Source organism: Colletes latitarsis, chromosome 7, assembly GCF_051014445.1.
Source record: "Colletes latitarsis isolate SP2378_abdomen chromosome 7, iyColLati1, whole genome shotgun sequence".
NCBI lineage: Eukaryota > Metazoa > Arthropoda > Insecta > Hymenoptera > Colletidae > Colletes > Colletes latitarsis.
The window spans coordinates 13,753,067-13,772,887 of record NC_135140.1 but is presented as its reverse complement, the minus strand read 5'-3'; the positions used below and the strand labels follow the sequence as shown (position 1 = coordinate 13,772,887).

General features: G+C 36.6%; 3 protein-coding genes and 1 long non-coding RNA gene across 7 annotated transcripts in view; 2 read left to right on the top strand and 2 right to left on the bottom strand.

The window, feature by feature from the left end:
* Window positions 1-2,206: 2,206 nt before the first annotated feature.
* LOC143343372 (uncharacterized) lies at window positions 2,207-10,055 on the bottom strand. Of its 2 annotated transcripts, none has more exons than XR_013079954.1 (3): window positions 9,922-10,055; window positions 9,741-9,835; window positions 2,207-3,543 (listed from the first exon to the last, which is right to left on the bottom strand). It is a non-coding gene; the product is annotated as an uncharacterized LOC143343372 (long non-coding RNA). The 2 variants fall into 2 exon arrangements; XR_013079953.1 differs by lacking the exon at window positions 2,207-3,543 and adding an exon at window positions 5,334-5,619.
* A 67-nt stretch (window positions 10,056-10,122) lies between these two features.
* Drk (growth factor receptor-bound protein 2 drk) lies at window positions 10,123-14,488 on the top strand. 2 transcript variants are annotated; one of them, XR_013079952.1, is made up of 7 exons: window positions 10,123-10,842; window positions 11,887-11,984; window positions 12,096-12,215; window positions 12,296-12,461; window positions 12,537-12,710; window positions 12,793-13,226; window positions 13,303-14,488. XR_013079952.1 is itself a non-coding variant. In XM_076768215.1 (6 exons), exons 1-5 carry the CDS (start codon window positions 10,765-10,767, stop codon window positions 12,708-12,710), a joined length of 636 nt encoding a protein of 211 aa, XP_076624330.1. In that variant the 5' UTR covers window positions 10,123-10,764; the 3' UTR covers window positions 12,793-14,488. The 2 variants fall into 2 exon arrangements, 1 of the variants encoding a protein (XP_076624330.1); XM_076768215.1 differs by having other exon boundaries at window positions 12,793-14,488.
* A 1,494-nt stretch (window positions 14,489-15,982) lies between these two features.
* On the bottom strand, window positions 15,983-17,152 carry Rpb5 (DNA-directed RNA polymerases I, II, and III subunit Rpb5). The gene is made up of 2 exons (XM_076768217.1): window positions 16,707-17,152; window positions 15,983-16,575 (listed from the first exon to the last, which is right to left on the bottom strand). Exons 1-2 carry the CDS (start codon window positions 17,006-17,008, stop codon window positions 16,245-16,247), a joined length of 633 nt encoding a protein of 210 aa, XP_076624332.1. The 5' UTR covers window positions 17,009-17,152; the 3' UTR covers window positions 15,983-16,244.
* Window positions 17,153-19,211: 2,059 nt separating this feature from the next.
* Window positions 19,212-19,821, top strand: part of LOC143343389 (sodium-dependent nutrient amino acid transporter 1) — a 45,308-nt gene continuing 44,698 nt past the window's right edge. For both annotated transcript variants that reach the window (XR_013079957.1, XM_076768245.1), the window contains exon 1: window positions 19,212-19,398. Coding sequence is in view for 1 of the 2 variants with exons in the window: in XM_076768245.1 (XP_076624360.1) it covers window positions 19,384-19,398 (15 nt within the window). In the remaining variant the exon portion in view is untranslated. The remainder of the gene's footprint in view (window positions 19,399-19,821) is intronic.

Here is a 19,821-nt window from a genome sequence, read left to right as displayed (position 1 = left end):
GACACTTATAGAATCTAAAATAACCAGATTTTATTATGTTTTCGACTCGACTACTGCAATAATAACCTTTTCTTTAGTATCCTAAGCTCCCTTTCACCAGTAAGAAAATCGTCCTTTTCACTAACATTTTTTCATCATTTTATAAAAATCAAATGATAAGAAATTACGTTTTAGTACTAATTGCACATGTTAGATTACGTTTTACGTGTAACTTCGTAAGGTTAATTCGATATTTTAAGTAAAACAGTATAGGATGATGATAACTTGGTAGATGGCAGTAAATGGATTCTTTAACCTACGCGTAAAAATGAAATTTTCGATGGAGATACGAATCGTATTAGACTCAGAAATAACCTCGAAATCGAAGACGTATTCATCTAAAAGTGCTTTTAAATTGTTCGTGAATCTTTTACTTTCCTGTTGCTTCCTGCAAAGACCTAACTTTATTGATTGTAAGATTCCAACCAGGAAATGCACAATATAGCGTTCTACAGTTTTAGAAACTGAAAACAATAGAATCATCGTTACAATTGTAGAGAATAGAAAATACGACTTCGTAGGTGTCTCGAACAATGCGCATTGCAAAGTCGGATAATGGCGCGTCAGAGGATGACGTCGTGTTGCCATGAACTTAACATTTATTTACAGTAACATTTTCATCGGTTGAATTTGATGCTCGTGTAGTCTGATTCACGTTCATTATTTGTCAGTACAAGTCTATAATAACGTTTATAGAATATAATGTAAAACGAATAATTAATATAATTCCTAAATTTTATAATTCTTAGAGGGGGCGGCGATCGCCCCTCTCTTGGATGCGTCCTGGTTTTCGGCACATTCTTCGCGTGAAAACATTAACTGAAACATATGTGTGTTTGAAAACGACTGTTTGCCCTACTTCTACCTGTTAACAGATACACTCTAATGCATAAGAAAAACTACTTAGAAATGATTCGATCAATTTTACGATTATTATTTTCAAATTAAGTAACTATTAATTATACTTAGTCATTATTTTTTTGTTAATGAATTTTTTCACGCAAACGTTTAGGCTGTTGTTTTTGGTCCTTTCTATAACCTACAAATTGGTTAGATATTCGAGATATTACCATATTTAAATATATATAGTCGGTCCCAAAAATATTTCAAGAGAAAAATATACTAACACATCGAAACTTAGCGATTGCCTTGGTATTCGATAACCTCCATTTAAAAATTATGCTTTGGAAGACAAGTCCTCGAATGAGAGAGAATCGCGATGAACATACAAATGCCTTATTACGTCGAGCGTATAGTTACATCTAACTACTAACTAGACGACTGAATTTTACAGATCGATTATAATTCCAAGAACTCTACGGCCATTTTTCCATCTAAGCAATACGACAACGACACGATCGACTAAAATTTTCAATTGTAAAAAATATTTTCTAACAACTCTGCAGCAAAGTAGTAATTCGAAATGAAGAAACGTAACAAAGGAAGGTTAATAAGGTCGCTTTAGAAAATTTATATCCCCCGTCTTAATTTCTATTTTTCAAGGCGGACGAGCAAAATGTCGGGTCCTTTATGGACGTCAGTGTGCCTCTCACTCGCGCGACATTGACGAAGAACGTTGAATCATTGGCAACGTGCTCGAACACCTTGTAGGAAATTCATCGGGGCCCCCTTGTTCCGGTTTTCGACGCCGAAGAAGTCCCGACATCGCGATGTCGCCGGTCCGGGGAGCGTTCACCTCGTGAACGAGGATGCAAAATGAACGAACCGAATGTAAATTTAGAACCGCCTTCTTTCTTCGTTTCGTAATCGGTTAAAAGGGGAAACATCCCACCGTGAATAATCCTCGGACGGTTTTCCCCTGTTTCACCCGGCGTAGGAAGTTATCCTCGCAGAGTCGAAAAGCGCGGTTTAAAATAAACATTCTCGACGATCGCCTCGAAGAGCACAAGACCCAAAATCTAACCACGGCCACTGGTTAGATTTGTGTAAATTTTGTTATCAGTGTTTATCGATTGTATAATTTTTGTTAGAAGACAAACGTAATTTAGACTATATGAAAAATATGTATTAGAAGGTGTTCGGCCAACCGTGGGAAAAATTTATTTTCAATTGCGGGGGTCAAATACAATAATTTTTGGTGAATAGACATACCCCCGAAATGTTGCGCATTTTCGAGAAAAAAATTCAATACGGACGGAACTTTAAACGTTAATAACTTTTTAATGAAGTCTCAGTCAAGAAATTGATATTCTCGATTTTCGTCTTATTTTGGCCTCTAGAATCTCCCATTAAAATATTTCTCAGGGTTGGCTGAACACTCTGTATAACACGTACAATACGAAAAACCTCAATGTTCGAGGGTTTATGAATTTACGAACCAGATAAACGTTCGAAACCAAAATAATCTGGACGAGATTCGTCGACTGACCCAGGAATATTTTCGTTTATTGTCCATTTTTAACAGTGGGTATCTGTTAGGAATATATTTAGAATGGTAGCGAACAATATCTCCGGGTCGCGAAGGAAACAACCGTTCCAGGAGTTGCCGGATTATTCTTTAGCCTGAACCCGAAACGCGGCACGCCGGTTAATCCCCGAGGACACAGCCGGCAAACAAGACGTTAAAAGAAGAAGAGGAATCGCGGAAAGCAAGGTTAAGAACAACCATAACGGCGAAAGGGGGAGAGAAACGGAGGAAGAAGAAACGTAACGAGAGATGAAAAGTGGGCGGGGTAGGGGAAGGGTAAGAGAAGGGATCTTCTCGCGTCTGAGGGCGACCCTTGGCGGAAATGCAATTTCGGTTCTTGTCTGGAGACGACGTCGCTACCGTGGCTCATCTCCGAGGCGTGACCCCTTCAAGATCGTTGAAGACGCGGCTCTCTCGCGCAGACAGAAGTTCTTCTCTCTGGCATGTTCCAGAAGATGAAAGGCTCCCGTTGCTATCAAAGGGAAAGGGAAGAGATGCAAAGGCCCCACCAGACAATGGCCGTGAGCCCCAAGGTTTTCAGCCTCGACGTCCAGGGCTCCGGAGGTTCAGTCGCGTGATTCCGACCGGACCAGTCGAACGATTTTCAGATTTTTTGCAGATTAGAATTGTTGTCCTACCGCTAAACTTCTTTATTGCGCCATGCACAGTAATACAGTAGGATTCCGTTTGTCTTCCTGTTTCAAAGTAAACTGGTTATCTCTGAATTTTCTATTTCCTGGGTTAGAAACGTGCTCGTCGATATCGCGACTTTCTTTCTTTCAACGTTGTTTGAACAGAAACACCCGAGCCTTCCTTATAAGGTAAATGTATCAATTACAGTAAGCTTATTATTAAAAAGGCGTTCGGTAACTTTTATCTCGTAAAGTCTTGCGAGTTTTACGCCCGAGTTTTTAAGCCTATCGTTGATATTTATCTGTTAATATTAATTTCTACGTCACCGGATGTAATAAGTGCTCCAGCAGCGTTCCGATATCCATTTCCGGTCCTTCCACGTTCTCGCCGCTCAAACTGTTCCCGATTGTTTAATCTTGAACAACTGTGCCACTACCGTTTAACTGAAATGTGAAAGAAATATATTCATGCGTTATGCAAAATATACAAAGTTGAAAGAAAAACTTTAACCGTTAAGTGAAATAAGCATCAAGAATTAAGTCGCTATAAGCAGAACCTATTCGTTATCTACTATTTGAACAAAATGTTGCACATTTGCGCCCCGAGTTAAATAACTACGCAACAATGAGATCATTAGTATTCAATGACAACGTGCTACACGTGGCTAATTTAATTGTTTACCGTTAATGACCGTCTCGCCTGTGCAACAATGTCGGAGACATTAATAAGATTACGGTATAACGGTTATGATAATGAAAACGGTGGCGCTAATGACACAGACGTCGGGATGTCATGGGAAACCTTAACAAAGGCCTGAATTTCATTTAAATTCGATTAACCGGATTTTAACGAATTTATATTTTCCGAAACCCTTCCCGTGCGAAACCTTGCGCTTCCTTTATGCTGCACGAACTGCCAATCCTGTGTCAGGTATTACGTGCATTGCAAAAATCAAGACCAAGGAACAGTATAAATTTCATAGAAAATACATTTAAATCGTCGTTGGAATAAACAAGAGACTTAACCTAACCCTGCAAGAAACAGTTGCGTATTTTAAAAATAATTTGATAAAGCATCTAGTCGAAACCACATCTTACAAATTATCATTGTTAGTGGCGATCACAGTCACGCCTTCTTCGTTTTAAACAATGTAAGAGGGAAAGGAATTCGAGAGAAAAAACAAATTACTTTTTGGTAAACAAAATTGCAGCTTTGCACAAGCGCCGGGGCCATGTTGACCATAACCTAGATACGGCTCTGGCTTGAACTGATTTGTATCTCAACGTCTCTAATCACATACACGTCTGTTTCGTTCCACGAAGGAACGTGTTATCAAAGAACCGAGAAACAGGAAACCGCATTCGTTATTGGGAACGAAGGCTAGGGTTAGCTTGATCGAATGGCGTGCGAACGTCTCGGAAAGTTTCATTGAATGTGGGCGGAAGCGTGTATCTGCGACGCTTGTAAATCTCGAACAGGAAGCGGAATACGCGCACATTCATAAATTGGCCACCGACTATTTCGTAAAAATTCTGATCGCGGCGCTGGTAAGGCTTCGTTCAAGAATTCGACCGAACGAACATAACCCCACAATGGCCTTTTTCATCTCGCAATAGGAGGCTGTTCTTTTCGCTCGGTGTGCTTTGCGATTTAACGCGAGCTTACTTTAAATTGCAAAAAAAGCTTTGGAGAACGGTATAATAGGACGCTCTGGATCTACGTCGCGTCTCACGATCGGCCTGCAGAATCGCCACTTTAAATGAAACTTTCCCAGAGCACCGTAGGAACGCGTGAAAATTAAAAACGTCGACGATATATTGCAGGAATTTAGTATAGATGATATTTTAACTTGGACTACTTCGGGGATACGTTCTAAATTTCTCGTGACGCGGTACCAAACAGACAACTAAGTTCTATTTATAGTAGTTGTTTATTACTTATCCCGGTACTACAAATAGCCTGCTTTATAAATAGATTATTATAAATAGGCCATTATAAATAGATTATTTTATGAATAGGCTATGTATAAATAGTCTACTTTATAAATAGACTATTATAAATATCTTATAAATAGCCTGCACTGTTCCTTGATATACACAGATCAGAATAAAGGCGGCTTCGTCGAAATTGGTTCAGTCGATTTTGCGTTAACCCAGGTCAACGCCAGGTTATATTTTAATGAGTTCTCTATCTTGTTTGATTAAGTTCAAAAACGGATACTCTCAGTATATCCTGTTTTAATTCGTGTAATTCTCTCTTTTGTAAGGTAGAAGCAACCACGTAGTTTTCGTAGAATGAGTTGCAGATGGATTTTAGTTGGGTAGATAATGTTTGTTTCCATTACATGTCTCATTGGTTCGTTACTTGTGTTTTTGTCTCTTCTGTTAGGTCTTCCATAGTTCTATTTTGTAGATGTCGTCAACGGTAGATTAACTGCTCCTTTAGCTGCTCGATCATTACTCAGTTATTTTGTGCGCGATACTGTTGAAAGAACGCGACGATCAGCCATGTTTTTCCAGCTGAAAACAACGAAGACAGATGCACAATCGTGCGGCGGAAAGTCACTCGTCTGCGTCGGGCCTTACGAGCGCTTCGTAGCGGCGATGACGTCAAAGTTCGCGAAAAAACCGCGTAAAACGGAATCCGTATTGTTGAAAATCGTGTTTTTCAAGGGACAATTGTACTTCGTTGTAAAATAATCAGCAGTAAAGTGGCGGTAAAATGCAAATTGACTGTAGAACCAAAACGTGGTCGACGCTTCTGATCTGTGAAAACTATCATTCGAAACGTAAATTTCGTTCGAAAAACGATACTTCCGTAATTAATTTTTAACGATGCGTGATATGGATATCTCGTCGCGCGTAGGACAGAACTGCAATACGTCGCCGTTCGGATCCTTTTGTCGTGCAAATTGTAGTACACAGCTACGTCTAATTGATAGCTCGTTTGCAAGGTGGTATACAATCCATCCTCGCTTTCATCGCCTGCAGTCGCACAAAGGACAATTCAATTTCCGCGCGACCGCGTTTATATGTGGCTGCGCGCGGTGCCGCTTCATTTCTAAAAACATCGGGCCCCGTTCGTAACGCTAACATAAGACAATAACCCAAATAAACAATGTATCCGCACCGACGGGACCTTACGTAAGAGACCGACACGGTCGAACAAGCCGAATGCCATTTGTTCGCGTGACCAGCTGCAGTTAAAGGGATGGTAAGGATTTACTAGGAATTTTTTTATTTAATTACGGTGGCCTGAATCGTCTCGATAATGAAAATCCTTGATACTTGGCTGTTTTGCGAGCGTTGGTTCAAGGTTCCGGACTCCATCTTTTAAAGCACGTTGCTCGTCGTTGCCCCTGGTATAAATTTGTTTCTATTTTAATTTACAGCACAATTGTTCGATGACTAAATTTGATACAATTTTTATTTTTAGAACATTAACGAAACATCGATAGGATATAAAAGAAAAAGGACAGTTACGCCGTCAGAGACCTTGACGACACATATTTTTATTGGCGTTAATAACGCCCGTTTTATTAATCCATTAACACCTATTCCTATCTAACAATTATCGACCATCGAGCTTAATATAGGATCGACGGTGTTTTCATCCTGCCAATCGCTTCTACTCTATTAAACAATAACCGCAGGTCGGATGTCTTTATTAGCACGTTTTTTATTTACGCTTTCAAAACAAACGTGCACTCTGCTGGGGTAACAATAGTACAACGCATCGTTCGAAACGGTTGATCGTAGATAAGAGATGAACAATTATTTTTCTGTAAACATAATTTCTGGACACGCGTTGGTCCTCATGGCTATTTACAAACAAATAAATTTTAAGTTCAATCTCAAATAAAATTTAAAAACCTATTCAAACCTATTAGTGGATCGAATAAACGTGTTCATGTACAGTAACAATGAAGAGATTTATAAACATTGCGACTACTATCTAACCTGCTTTCACTACACGTTTGTTTACAACGCACGTGATAACTGACAATGATGGCGTCCATTTCACGACTAAACGCTACGTTTCTAATTTGTTTTTCTCCCCTGAATATTTCATGGCGCGCGATATGTACTTTCCATCGCGAAACTAAAGTCGTTTAGATATCATATTTATACAGGGTGTTCGGTCACCCCTGGGAAAAATTTTAATGGAGGATTCTAGAGGCCAAAATAAGACGAAAATCAAGAATATCAATCTGTTGATAAGGGCTTCGTTAAAAAGCTATTAACGTTTAAAGTTCCGTCCGTACTGAATTTTTTTCTCGAAAATGCGCAAGATTTCGATGGTATATGTATTCTCCAAAAATGCTTGTAATTGACTCCCGCAACTGAAAATAATTTTTTGAAAAGGATTTGAAATTTTTTAATTTTGTCAAAAAATTTGTCCACCTTCCTGAATTTTTTTCTCGAATATACGTAGGAATTCGGGGGTATGCCTATTCACCGAAAATGATTGTAATTAACCCCTGCAACTAAAAATAATTTTTTCAGAATGATTTGAAACTTTTCATTTTTGCCGAAAAATTTAGACAGCTACCCCCTGTCGATTTTCCTTAAAAATTCCTTTTTCATTTTTAGTAATTTTATTTGACACCCTACAGAAAAGTTGTCTAATACTTTTTTGTAGGTACCCATGAGCTCTACTTCAAAAAAAAGTTTCATTGAAATATATTCACAATTGTAGGAGTTATGGCTGTTTGAAAATTGGACCATTTTTATAAGGTTTTTCTCATTTTGCGGGGTCAAGAACCAACTTTTCGAATATTTTTGCGATTTGTACATATTCTCCATCAAAATACGCGTAGTTTGCTTTTTTAAACATTAAAATCGTCCAATCCGTTCAGAAGTTATGACGTTTTAAAGATTCGCATGAAAATTCGGGTAGACATTTCTGGCCAGAAATTATATTTTCGGTAAGGAATTTTTTTCTCGAAAGTGCGTAGGATTTCGGGGGTATGTGTAATGACCAAAAATGATTGTAATTGACCCCTGCAACCGAAAATAATTTTTCCAGAACGATTTGAAATTTTTGAATTTAATTGTTAATAACTTTTTAACGAAGTCTCCATCAACAAATTGGTATTCTTGATTTTCGTCTTATTTTGGCCCCTAGAATCCCCCATTAAAATTTTTTCCAGGGGTGGCCGAACACCCTGTATATTACTGAATTATTACATTATAGTAATCGACTTAACTTACAGATACTTGTTTTTTCTGTTAATCAATATATTGCAAAACTTGCCTCGATGTTCTAATACGATGTAATGAGTGAAAGATTTGCATAACGATTACGGTCTTCATTCAGCACTATCGCGTGCTCAGTGTTCAATTATCCTACTGCAATTTATTCTGAACTGCAGGAAACGATGGAAAATGAAAAATGCGCAACACCTTATTACGTATCTTCGGGTATTCGTTTTTCCATTCCTTGATAGAGCTCTTAGCAACTTACAAGGAGAACAGTTAAATCGTACTATGCGCAAATTTAATGCATACGCCTAAGGATGTACTAAATTTCGTGTTATTTCTGGTCTTATTTCGTTCCATTGTTTTGAAACTGCATCTTTAAACTGTCGTTTTGTATAGGGTGTTTTTGTATTATTCTCTCTAATTCGTTTCAAATGTATTCGATCGGATTTAAATCTGGGAATGAAGGGGGGGTTAGGTTATGTACGAGGTGCGTTAAAAATAATCCATTGGCGGACAATGTAAGCAGTATGTTTTGTGTCATGATCGTGCTGGAATAGTAATTTCCTCCAAGATTTAATTTCTCCATATTTCTTTAAATATATCTATTCATAAGCCCCCATACTAATATATTTACATTTATTCATATAAATACGTAGTTTCAGATTCTAATCTTTTTTTTTTATATTAATTTTACTAATCAATGGTATTCAGCACTTTTAAGAACTCTCCGGATAGCCTAACCTGTATCATTATATTATTTTCCTTCTTTACTTATGCTGTTATTACCGTGGAGATAACTATGGAATTTTGTACTATCTTGGTGATTTTCCTTTTATCTCGATCCGTTAATTTTTCTAAACGACCGTTTCGTGGAAAAGTTACGTTTTCCTCGTCGGCAAACCGTTTAATTATACTTCTGACCGTAAACCAACACTAAACCACTACTGGAATTTATTTGTCATTCATAATTCGCACGTTGACTATCGCGCCAGCTATTCTCGTTTAAGTTTATTCTCGACATTTTTTCAAATTATAAAGAAACAAATGTGAGTATTTATTATTTTGCGTTTTTAATTAAGACAAATGTCGACAACGTTCTTGATTGAGACAAATATCCTAACATTCTGAAAAAAAACACAGATTAACGGAAACTGCTACAAACATGTAGAAGGGTTTACGTTTTACTTGATTGACGTTTTCCTTTTTAAACATATACATAGACCAATAATTTTGTGACTCACTCTACGTAAGAAATAAATGGCTTACATCGCTATCGAATTATACGTGAAATTGCCATGGATAAATATGAAAGTAACGTCTTCGTAACGTTGCTTGTTTCATAGTTACTTAGAAAACATTATTCCATAATATTCGAATATAAATTGATGTAGTATAAAACAAATAAAAATGTTCAATTTTTTGGTTTCTTTACTTACATCACTTTCATAATCATCGGTACGATTAACAAACCGTGAAATCGATTTATTGATACAGTTTTCCTCCCCAATTTTAGTCGTCCGTTTTGCACAAGCTATACGAATGGAATACAAAATGCGTTATTGATAATACGAAATTTAAACATAACGTAATAATGAAAAGTTAACAACAATATCTTACGGTTTGAAATCAATTTAAAGTGATATAGCTTTGCAAAGTCGGAACGTGGACATGCATTCTGACGATCTTGTATAGTACAAAATGGTGGTGGAGCAGTCGACGCAGCATTCCCGAATCACGCATGCGCGCGCCTGCGCCACAGAAAAGTAGTACGCTGGAGTTTTCGTCCGGTATAATCGCGTTCCTCTTCTCGTGGCGTAGAAAAGCCCGCGTCGGATTGTGTTCGGGTCATTTAACTCGTATCTAATAGCTATTCGATCGGCGTTCGATGCATTGAACGCATTTACATTTCGTCGGCAGGCAAATCTGGACGTCGGAGTGCGCAGTGGCCCAGTGCGCATCGGTGGACCGAAACACGAAGAGCGAGATCAGCGAGAGAGTTGAGAGTGTAATGTCTGATAAGGCGAGTGATGGACAGTCGTGCGAGTGCGTGACCGTACCTTCAGTTTTGACAGTTCAAACGTAAAAAGTGACTCGAGGGAGGAACAGATTCCCGAACAGCGCCCGAATCGCGCCTAATATGTATGTGCCAACGTGCCATTGATCAAAGCGGACGGTTCGGAGACTGATTCAGAAAATCGCACGGACAAGGAAAAAGCACAAGTGGTCGTCGGTGTGTGCCGCGCGTTGTGTCCCGTCGTAAGCACCTACGTGTCTTTCGTCAGGAGTATAAGAACATTAATCGGAGGTGGTTGCCTCCGTACGAAATAAATAAGGACCAGAATCTGTCATAATTTCTTCCCACTGGCAAACAAAGGCGGCTGGTTTTAGCGCTGCCTTTGAAGACTGGATATAGTACTGCCTCTCTCTTTCGTTCTTGCTCTCGAGGGACGAGGAAGCAGAATGGAGGCGATAGCGAAGCACGATTTCACGGCTACTGCGGAGGATGAGCTTAGTTTTCGAAGGAGCCAGATCCTGAAGGTTAGTATATCGTACGTCACGATGGGACGTTTAATCCTCGACGTACAATAGTGCAAGCGGACATTCGCATTTTTCCTATTACTTCCCAATGAATTTACCGATCACGAATTTCTCGAACTGCTTTCGTGCGAACGGATATCGCGTGTCTCTTAAGGATATTCGCGACAATGCGCTACGTTCCACCAACTTATATTCTTCGATACTTCGTTGTTTCTCTTCTTGTTTCCGAATGTGTTCCGGCTTTGTTGTCGACAATCCGTTCACAGATATTTCGTCCGAGCATTTTCTAAAACACTTTCTTACAAGATACGTGACAGGAAAGTTTGTTAATGTTATCTCCTACGATTCTTACCATTCTTTAATTGAAATTTGGGCGATGTACATTTATTAGATTCATACAGACGAAATGTTACCTTTCTGTGTTAAACATGAATGACGTATAAATTTATTAAAAATTTTTTTATATATTTTTCATTTTTCTCAAAGTTTTGCTGGCTTCGTTGTTTCAATTTGATGACGAAAAGAAATTCTGGAGATCAAAAAGTCGATGAATGTTACTGTTTGTGACCATCTGTGTTTAAAATATTTGCTGTACAATTACTCCTGAAATATCATAATTATATTAAATAAAAATAAACTTTTTACAGTTGTATTATGTGTATATGGTTTAATCGTGATATACTATTATGCTTTGTCATGATATTTTTTATTTACGTTTTTTATTAATATTTTAAGGTTATGTATCAATTACAGCATTTAACTTTAATAATGAAAATGAAAGTAATCAATTGTTATGTATAATCTTATTTATGTGTGACAGAAATAAAAATAACTACAATATACATGTTTTCAATTTAATTATACAGTCACTTTCTGATCAAAATCTGTGTTTGTCCCTATATAAATATTCTTTGCATCTTTCAATTGATTTTGTAAGCAATGATTAATGAGTAGTAAGTATGTTGAAAGAAATTTTAAACTTTGTTTTGCATACATTATTTTTATTGCTACAAACAAATTATGGCAACTGTGTTATTTTTACAGATTCTAAATATGGAAGATGACATGAATTGGTATAGAGCTGAACTAGATTCCAGAGAAGGTCTCATTCCAAGTAATTACATAGAGATGAAAAACCATGAGTGGGTATTCCTGCTTTTTAACATATAAATATATTTTCAGTATCTTTTATTGAATATTTATTGCAAGGATGTTACTCTAAAATTGTATCTCCTTGTACCTTATTTTTTCAGCTGGTATTATGGAAGGATAACCAGAGCAGATGCAGAAAGATTATTAATGAACAAACATGAAGGCGCTTTTCTTATTAGAATTAGTGAAAGTTCTCCTGGTGATTTCTCTTTGTCCGTTAAGTTAGTAAAAGATTGTTAAGAGAAACTATGTATACAAATTAAGAAATAAGTCGAGCAACATTTATCGGCTCTCTTTTCAGATGTTCGGATGGTGTTCAACATTTTAAAGTATTGAGAGATGCTCAAGGCAAATTTTTTCTCTGGGTGGTTAAATTTAACAGTCTTAACGAATTAGTAGAATACCATCGCACGGCATCCGTTTCCCGCTCGCAAGATGTTAAATTAAGGGACATGGTTCCAGAAGAAGTAATTGCATTATAAATTTTTAACACGATGGTTGTCACGGTGGTTGTTTGTAACATTGTGTTGTACTTTTTCTAGTGTCTAGTGCAAGCATTATACGATTTTGCGCCACAGGAACCCGGGGAACTCGAATTTAAAAGGGGCGATGTAATTACCGTTACCGATCGTACAGATCAACATTGGTGGCATGGAGAGATTGGCAATAGACGGGGTCTGTTTCCATCTACATATGTTACTCCATATCACTCCTAGGTAAAAATATATGCTGCGCTTCGAGTAATTATTTCGTTATTGTTATTTGCATTTCCAACTGGTAGAAATTATTTATTTTTAGGCCTCATGTGCACACAGAGGTCACAGGCATCGACCTCTTAATCCCACCACTATCATATACAGGATCAGACTTACTGCAGAATTAATCAACAATATTTTGCAAACTCCGCCTATCGAATGGGCTACCAGGATGTATTGGTGGTCTAGACGTCGAGTTGTCTAGCTTGGTTGAATATACCATTAGCACTCTTCGTTGGTCTCATTGAAATAAATTCTCCATGTTTAGTAATTACGTAAAGAAACGAGTACGTAGAGTTCCTTGATGTAGCGCATAACGGGGTAGCAAGTTTGTTTTTGTTATCGTTGGAATAGCGAGAGTAAATTTTCACTGGGACCGATACTATTATTCGAAGTTATCAATAGTCATTGTGTGTGTACAACAGATACATCTTTAAACATCTCATATTTCAGTTCCGCGAAGTAATCGAGTAGAAGGTAGATGTGAAAATACATTCACTATATTTACGCGTGACAAACGAATCTTTAAATAGTGTTTCCTATTTCTTGGTAGTCCATTAATGGGAGTATTCATATGGGAACGTACAACATCAATTGTGTACATCAATGATGAGGAGCATCGGCCATATTAAACGAAACTGCATATTGTTTCGAAAGACAGGTTTATTACAGGGCTGTAATAAACATTGTATTTTTCAATACGAATTCGCTGTTCGAAGAACGGGGACCTTGGTGATAAAGAGCCTAGTAAGCTACCCTTACGTGAGATACAAGAACTTTATATAGATATAGCATTAAACGCGTCGCCTTTTGGCATAAAATGCACACTTATTATGCCTCTATGTTGTGGATATTTTTACAAATACTTTAGGAAGAAAGTATTCTTCCATTGGTTAAGATACATCTGACACCACTATATCAGATATTCTTGCTGTGTATCATATATAGACTTGTACTTTCAGACTGCACGTTGAATTAACCATTCTGACGTCTTTTTATGAAAATCCTTTTTAAGTATTAGCAAAGATATATAATTGCAGTTTGAACAAGCTATTTTGCGTTTTGATTTTCTCCTTATCGTACGTATACGACGGGGAGGAATTATATTTTTACAATTACCGACTATTCTATGGAACATAGTTTTTCATTTTGGAACATTGTGTCTTTTTTTGTCTAGAAATGTTAACGACGAAGAAAAGCCGAACGAGAATACAATTTTTTACACGAACATAGTACATGTTATATATTCTTATTGAAACTCGAATACAACGAGTGACTGATTTATTCTTTGTAATGTGCTAGAATATTAACGAAAGAATAAAACGTAGAGCATCAAAATAAGAAAATACAAATTTTTATGTCGAAAATTCAGTTAATTTCGTGATATATGTTACCTTCTTAATGACAATTTCTATTCTGTAAATGCATTTTTGAGAGATGCCAAAAAGCGATACGACATCGAGAATAGGCCGTGCGAAATAGACTCGACTCTTGAACACGACTGGTCTGTACAATGCAAAACATGTAATTTTTAAAAGAGCGTAAGTTCGTGTATATTTTTTTAAATATTTTCTTTTTATCTGATCATTTCGGTAAATCTTGCTTTCGTATTTCTGTGTAAACAATGAAAATACGTAGCTGTATTGTGTAATTATTATTATTATTATTATTATTATTATTATATTATTATTATTCGTTATGTTACATTTTATTGATAACAATATATTATATTAATTACATTTGCATGCTTTATTTACTTACGCCCATAAACCACGACAGTTTGATTACAGCAGAAATTTTATCTACATCACGTGATAATATTTTAGTTCGAATAACTGCTTTGCATATACATTTTATACAATTAACGCTATATGCTTGTGCATGCACTGTATTATAAAATAGATGGAACCAAAAAAAAAAGTAATTTTAAAAAGACATACCCTTTCTTTAATCCAAAAGACTGCAATAATGACCTTATGGTTCTTGAAAAGTGTAACCCTGGGATCGCCGACGCTTGTTTCATCGACACGATTTGATCGATATTAACTTTTGTCGATGCTATGTTTACGTGGACACACACTAAATACTTCGTTTCCCATGAATAGAGGAAACAACTTCCGCCACTTGTTCGAAACTAATTTGCATTACGTTTGTTTCGCGAACAATTTAACCCGACAATCGCGAACAGATTGACGATGAAAGCGTTTGTTAACGACTGGATTGTATCGATGTGAAGCGTAGTATCGATAAAAGTCGATGTTGGTCAATTCGCGTCAGCAACCCCAGAGTAACTCGTTTCTGTATTGTACCCAAAATTACGGTTACGTACATATAAAAATAAGGCGTTAACATATGTAGTTTGACCCTCTTTACACCGTCGATACATTTAGTGAAGGTTTATTATATTTTATGTAGTTCCTGATAAAACGAGTATTATATCAAGAGATTGGGAGAAAAATTGAAATTTACCGAAACAAAGAATATTCTAGTGTTTGCTTTTTATAAAGTCTAATATTTAAAAAACCGCGAAGTTCGGTTGCTTAGGTTCAAAATAAATTGTTAGAACGCAAGTTCATCCATTTAATTCTAGCTTTATGGTTAATGTTATTGAAAATGCGGATATAGTATAGTTAAAAAAAAACTGTCAGAAACATCTGAAGATTAGTAGTGTAGATTTTAAGAAATACAAAGCATACAGATTCACTTGCCTTATGTACTTAAAGGTTGCTCATTTTAACGAATATTCTCATACATAATTTATTTTCCCGATTTTTTTGTTGTTTTTTTTTTAATTTGCGAATATGCTTTACAGTTTTTACAACAGTCTGTGTATATTAGCATTCATTTGTACATGTATCGCAATTTTTTTGTTTATTAAATATTTTGTATCATTATTTGAATAAAGACATTAAATCAGCAACAAATAAAGCAATATACACGTACACTTGTTATGAATATTTTCTTAACTATGCGTGTACAGTTGCTTAAATGAATCGGGAATTGAGTTGTCTTATGACAACAGTATACCATATGTCTGGACCAAGAAATGTATAATAATGAGATGTAATAAAATACACGTTTGAACAAAGTTCATTCTACTAATCTTGATTTTAATTATTGCTGTTTGCAAAGACTGTACAAAGTTATACCACTCACTTATTATTTTAATTTCATGAACAACAAGCGAATCGAAATGCATTTATATCATGATCAAAGTGTAATGCTGTGAAGAGTAATGCTAATAATTATTTACTGCCTGATGTATAGCTAATACTTAATACCAAACTATTTATTATGTAATTATTAAATACAATTGTGGCATAATAAAATGCTATCTGAAAACATGAACTTTTTTGTTTTCTCTATAATTGTTATACATTTTTCATTATATCGAATTACATAACAATTATAAAAGTTATGTATCCTTTGAGTACATCATTTTTAGGGTAACACATCTTTGTAACACATTTTTTATAAAAAAAGAAAGTATTTTATTTAACATACAAGTCTATAAGAAATATATCTTCCAGCAGTTTCAGAGGGCCTGATAATTTTTACAACTTGTCCGCGTTTCAAGCCAAAATAACGTGCCACTGGGTCACCAACTTGTATACGCATCAATTGATTCTCTTTTAACTTATACCTGGTAAGTAATTCCTCTTTCTCATCAGGTGTAAGTACGATATGTTCAGGTACCAATTCATGTTCTGTGATGTTAATGAGCAACTCTGATTCTAAAAATTGTTCCAATATATATTTTGGTGCCATGTCTACCAGTGACTGTTTCGCTGATGGTGTCATTCCTTGTTGCACAACAATGATAGCTCTGTTATAGAAAACAAATCATTTAATATATTACAATTGTCAGATTACTAATTCTGAAATTCATGTTTGATTTATCATGTAGAATTGAACGTTTATACGACAAAAAAGCGCAAAACTTTCACGGAATGTTACCTGTGAATTTTTTCTTCTTGCATGCGTTGACAATACGTTTTAATAGTTTTGATGCCTATTTTAGGTTCATCGGGAAAGAATACAAAGAGTTGGTCCGTCGGATCGTCATTGTGAGCTACTAGAACGATCAGATCACTGCGTGCTGGTCTTTTTTCGCTCGGTTTGTCACCGAATTGTTCTTTAAATTGTTCTAAAGTCTGATCCAATTCATCCTGCGTAACGAGATAACCTCGATCATGGCATAACTGCATCACTGTTTTCCTTATTCGCCACAATTTATACGTTTCAGCTTCGTCATCCATTACTTCTTTAAATGTAGACTATTTGCGTAATCAAATTTTCCAGATTTGTCTTATGCTTCCTGTTTCTCTGCTACTTCTAATTGACATCAACATCAAGCGTAGATATTTTAGCCGAACAACATAACCTTTATCAAATAAAGCCGCAATTTGTCGCGCATGCGTATTGAAAATGGCTTAAATTATTAAAATCAAGTAAAAACGCATGTCGTGTGGTCGTTGTTCGACTGGTGTAGAAAATTACGTAGAAATTTATAGAAAACGAGTAAAGAAGCTCTAAAGAAAGGAAAAATACTGGAATAACTGGTGAAATGGATCATCAATTTGGCGTAACCCCAAATACATATTTTATTTGACAAACATTGTACAGCATACTAACATTTGAAGCATAAATAAGGGGATTGGAAAAACATAAGTCTTGGCTAGACAAATATCCATACGTCGAAAGCTTGGTAGAGAAATATCCATACGTCCATAATTCTTGGTCACGCATGCGATAAAATTGCAGTAAGTTTGGTTATTCTGTCAGTGTTCGAAACCGGTTAAATGATTGAAAATAAATAAAAACGTGATGTTAGAGAAGTAAAGTTGTTATAGTTTAGTTTAGTGCGTCGATCAGCTTATTCAGCAGAATATAGCAATCGTTGGGACCCAACATAGGTAGAAAAAAGATCGCGGTGACCGTCGCATTTTGGACTGGTCAATAATGACCTTCGCGATCAGGACCGCCATTATAAATCGAGGACGTTCCAAACAGTTGCACATCACGTGCAAATTACCATCATAATCGTTAATAATTATTTTGACCGACTGACGTTCCCCCAAAAATTATGAACAGCGTAAGCCCCACTTCGTTGCCATCTCAGAACCACACTCGTACAAATACAAAATACAAAAACCAATTACAGACTCAGTCGAATTAGCAAGCGTAAAAACGTGCAAACGAGTACCACAACAGGTAATGGGTTAATGCTGAACCAAATTTGAAAGAAAGTATCACATAAAGTCAATGGAATGTTCTGGATTATTATACGAGTCATAGTAAATGGAAAATGTGTGTGCATTCAAATTGATATACGCGACGTCCAGGGTCGACATAGGCACGTATCCAATTGGATACACAAAGCGGTCAACGTGTTAAGGACATCGAGTTAAGTGACCCTCACCCTTATATGTATACAGCGTGTCTTACGAAATTCGAATATACCGTTGTAGATTTGAGGAAAAGATACACGGTTTGCCCCAAAAATGCTTTCTTTGTTTTGCAATGTACAGTTTCTTATTGTTAATATGACTAAAATGTTGGACACGCAACAATAAAAGTAAAAACACTGGTTTCGATGCGTAAAGAATTATTTAAACAGGTGTAACGATATATCAAATTTCACGGAGATCCATTCAGCGGTATACGTGTACCGACGCGTGTTTAATTGGAATTTAAATAGCACGCGCCGGAAGTCGGACTTATGAATTTTAACCGTCGATATTTCTGAAAGGAAGCGTCAGATTGGAAAATGGTAAAGGACTTTTCCATTCGTATCCCCTCGAACAATCTGCATATTTCGGATTGTCCTATAACTTTTAGACCCCCGCGTTTAATATTACCTACAAAACATTATAAAGTAAAATTTATAGAACGGTTATAAATCTCACGAGCCTAGATCAAATCACGTGACATTTTAATCGCTCGTTACAAAAGGTATGAAAGTTATTGCAACGACAGCGTAAATTTATGGATAAATTTATCAGTCTGCGACAATGACCCCTAAAGTACACGAGGCAATAAAAATCACAAAAGTAGGCGATAAAAATGTACTCGTCCAGGAATTATGGTTCCGATTCTATTATTCACTGACATCTATTTGTCCAATGATGAATTGCATTCGATAGTGTTAGTACCATTATGCCTACTTTCGATTTATTTATCCGGGCAACTGTTCGAAGAACAATGGCGCACGTTGAATTTCGATGATAAAAATCCGGGAACCTTCGGTTTATCGCACCTGTTAAAATGTATATTGCCGAAGATGCACGAAACTTAAATGCTCAATCTTCTGTACGTTGCGTAATGTGTTTTGCGTACGAGGTAGAAAGGGACAGGTAGAAACAGAGTGGGAAATAAGTATTTCCCCCTTTTCGGACGTGGTTAGGTTCGCGATCCCTACCATCGATTACGGTCATGACAAGCGTGCCGCGATCGCGACGTCAGTGGTTATTTGGTCCCCGTGAAGGTGCTACACCTGTCGCGATCGGTCGCCATAGATGTCACGGAGTTTGAAGTTTGAGCTTCGTCGCGTGTTCCACCATCGCCGAAACTCTACCACCTGATTGGATACCCGGTATCCAACGTTGGACTAATTCACTTTAGTCGTCAATCCATGAAAATGCAAAAGGTACGATACCTTTTATCCAACAGTCCATCGAGCATCCGTTAGGTCGTTTCCTTTCCGGTTTGTCTTCAAACTTGTACGATGCTCGAACGAGTCATGCAGAAGTTTCAACGACAAACGTAGACGGACATGACATAATTGACGCGTGGTTCTTAGCATGATAATTTATTTGATAAGTTGCTAGTGCAAAAGGCACAGCGCCAAAACCTGATAGTTGAAGGGTTATAACATTTTGTCTACTAAATTATATCAATGCATCTCTGTTCATTTTCGTTGGGACATTGTACTATTATGCGTTGGAATGTTTGTAAACACGAGTCTAGGTTTAATATCGATCAGTGCAAGATTAACTTTCTCGTTTGATAATTTTGTGGATTCACGAGCGACGAGAGAACAAATATGTTTATTTTCTTTATTAAATGTAAT

Coding starts and splice junctions, on each gene's coding strand:
- Drk (XM_076768215.1), top strand. CDS start 10,765: ATGGAGGCGATAGCGAAGCACGATTTCACGGCTACTGCGGAGGATGAG. Junction 12,216..12,295: donor GATTTCTCTTTGTCCGTTAA/GTTAGTAAAAGA, acceptor CTCTCTTTTCAG/ATGTTCGGATGGTGTTCAAC. Junction 12,462..12,536: donor GGGACATGGTTCCAGAAGAA/GTAATTGCATTA, acceptor TACTTTTTCTAG/TGTCTAGTGCAAGCATTATA.
- Rpb5 (XM_076768217.1), bottom strand. CDS start 17,008: ATGGATGACGAAGCTGAAACGTATAAATTGTGGCGAATAAGGAAAACA. Junction 16,576..16,706: donor CAAGAAGAAAAAATTCACAG/GTAACATTCCGT, acceptor TTTCTATAACAG/AGCTATCATTGTTGTGCAAC.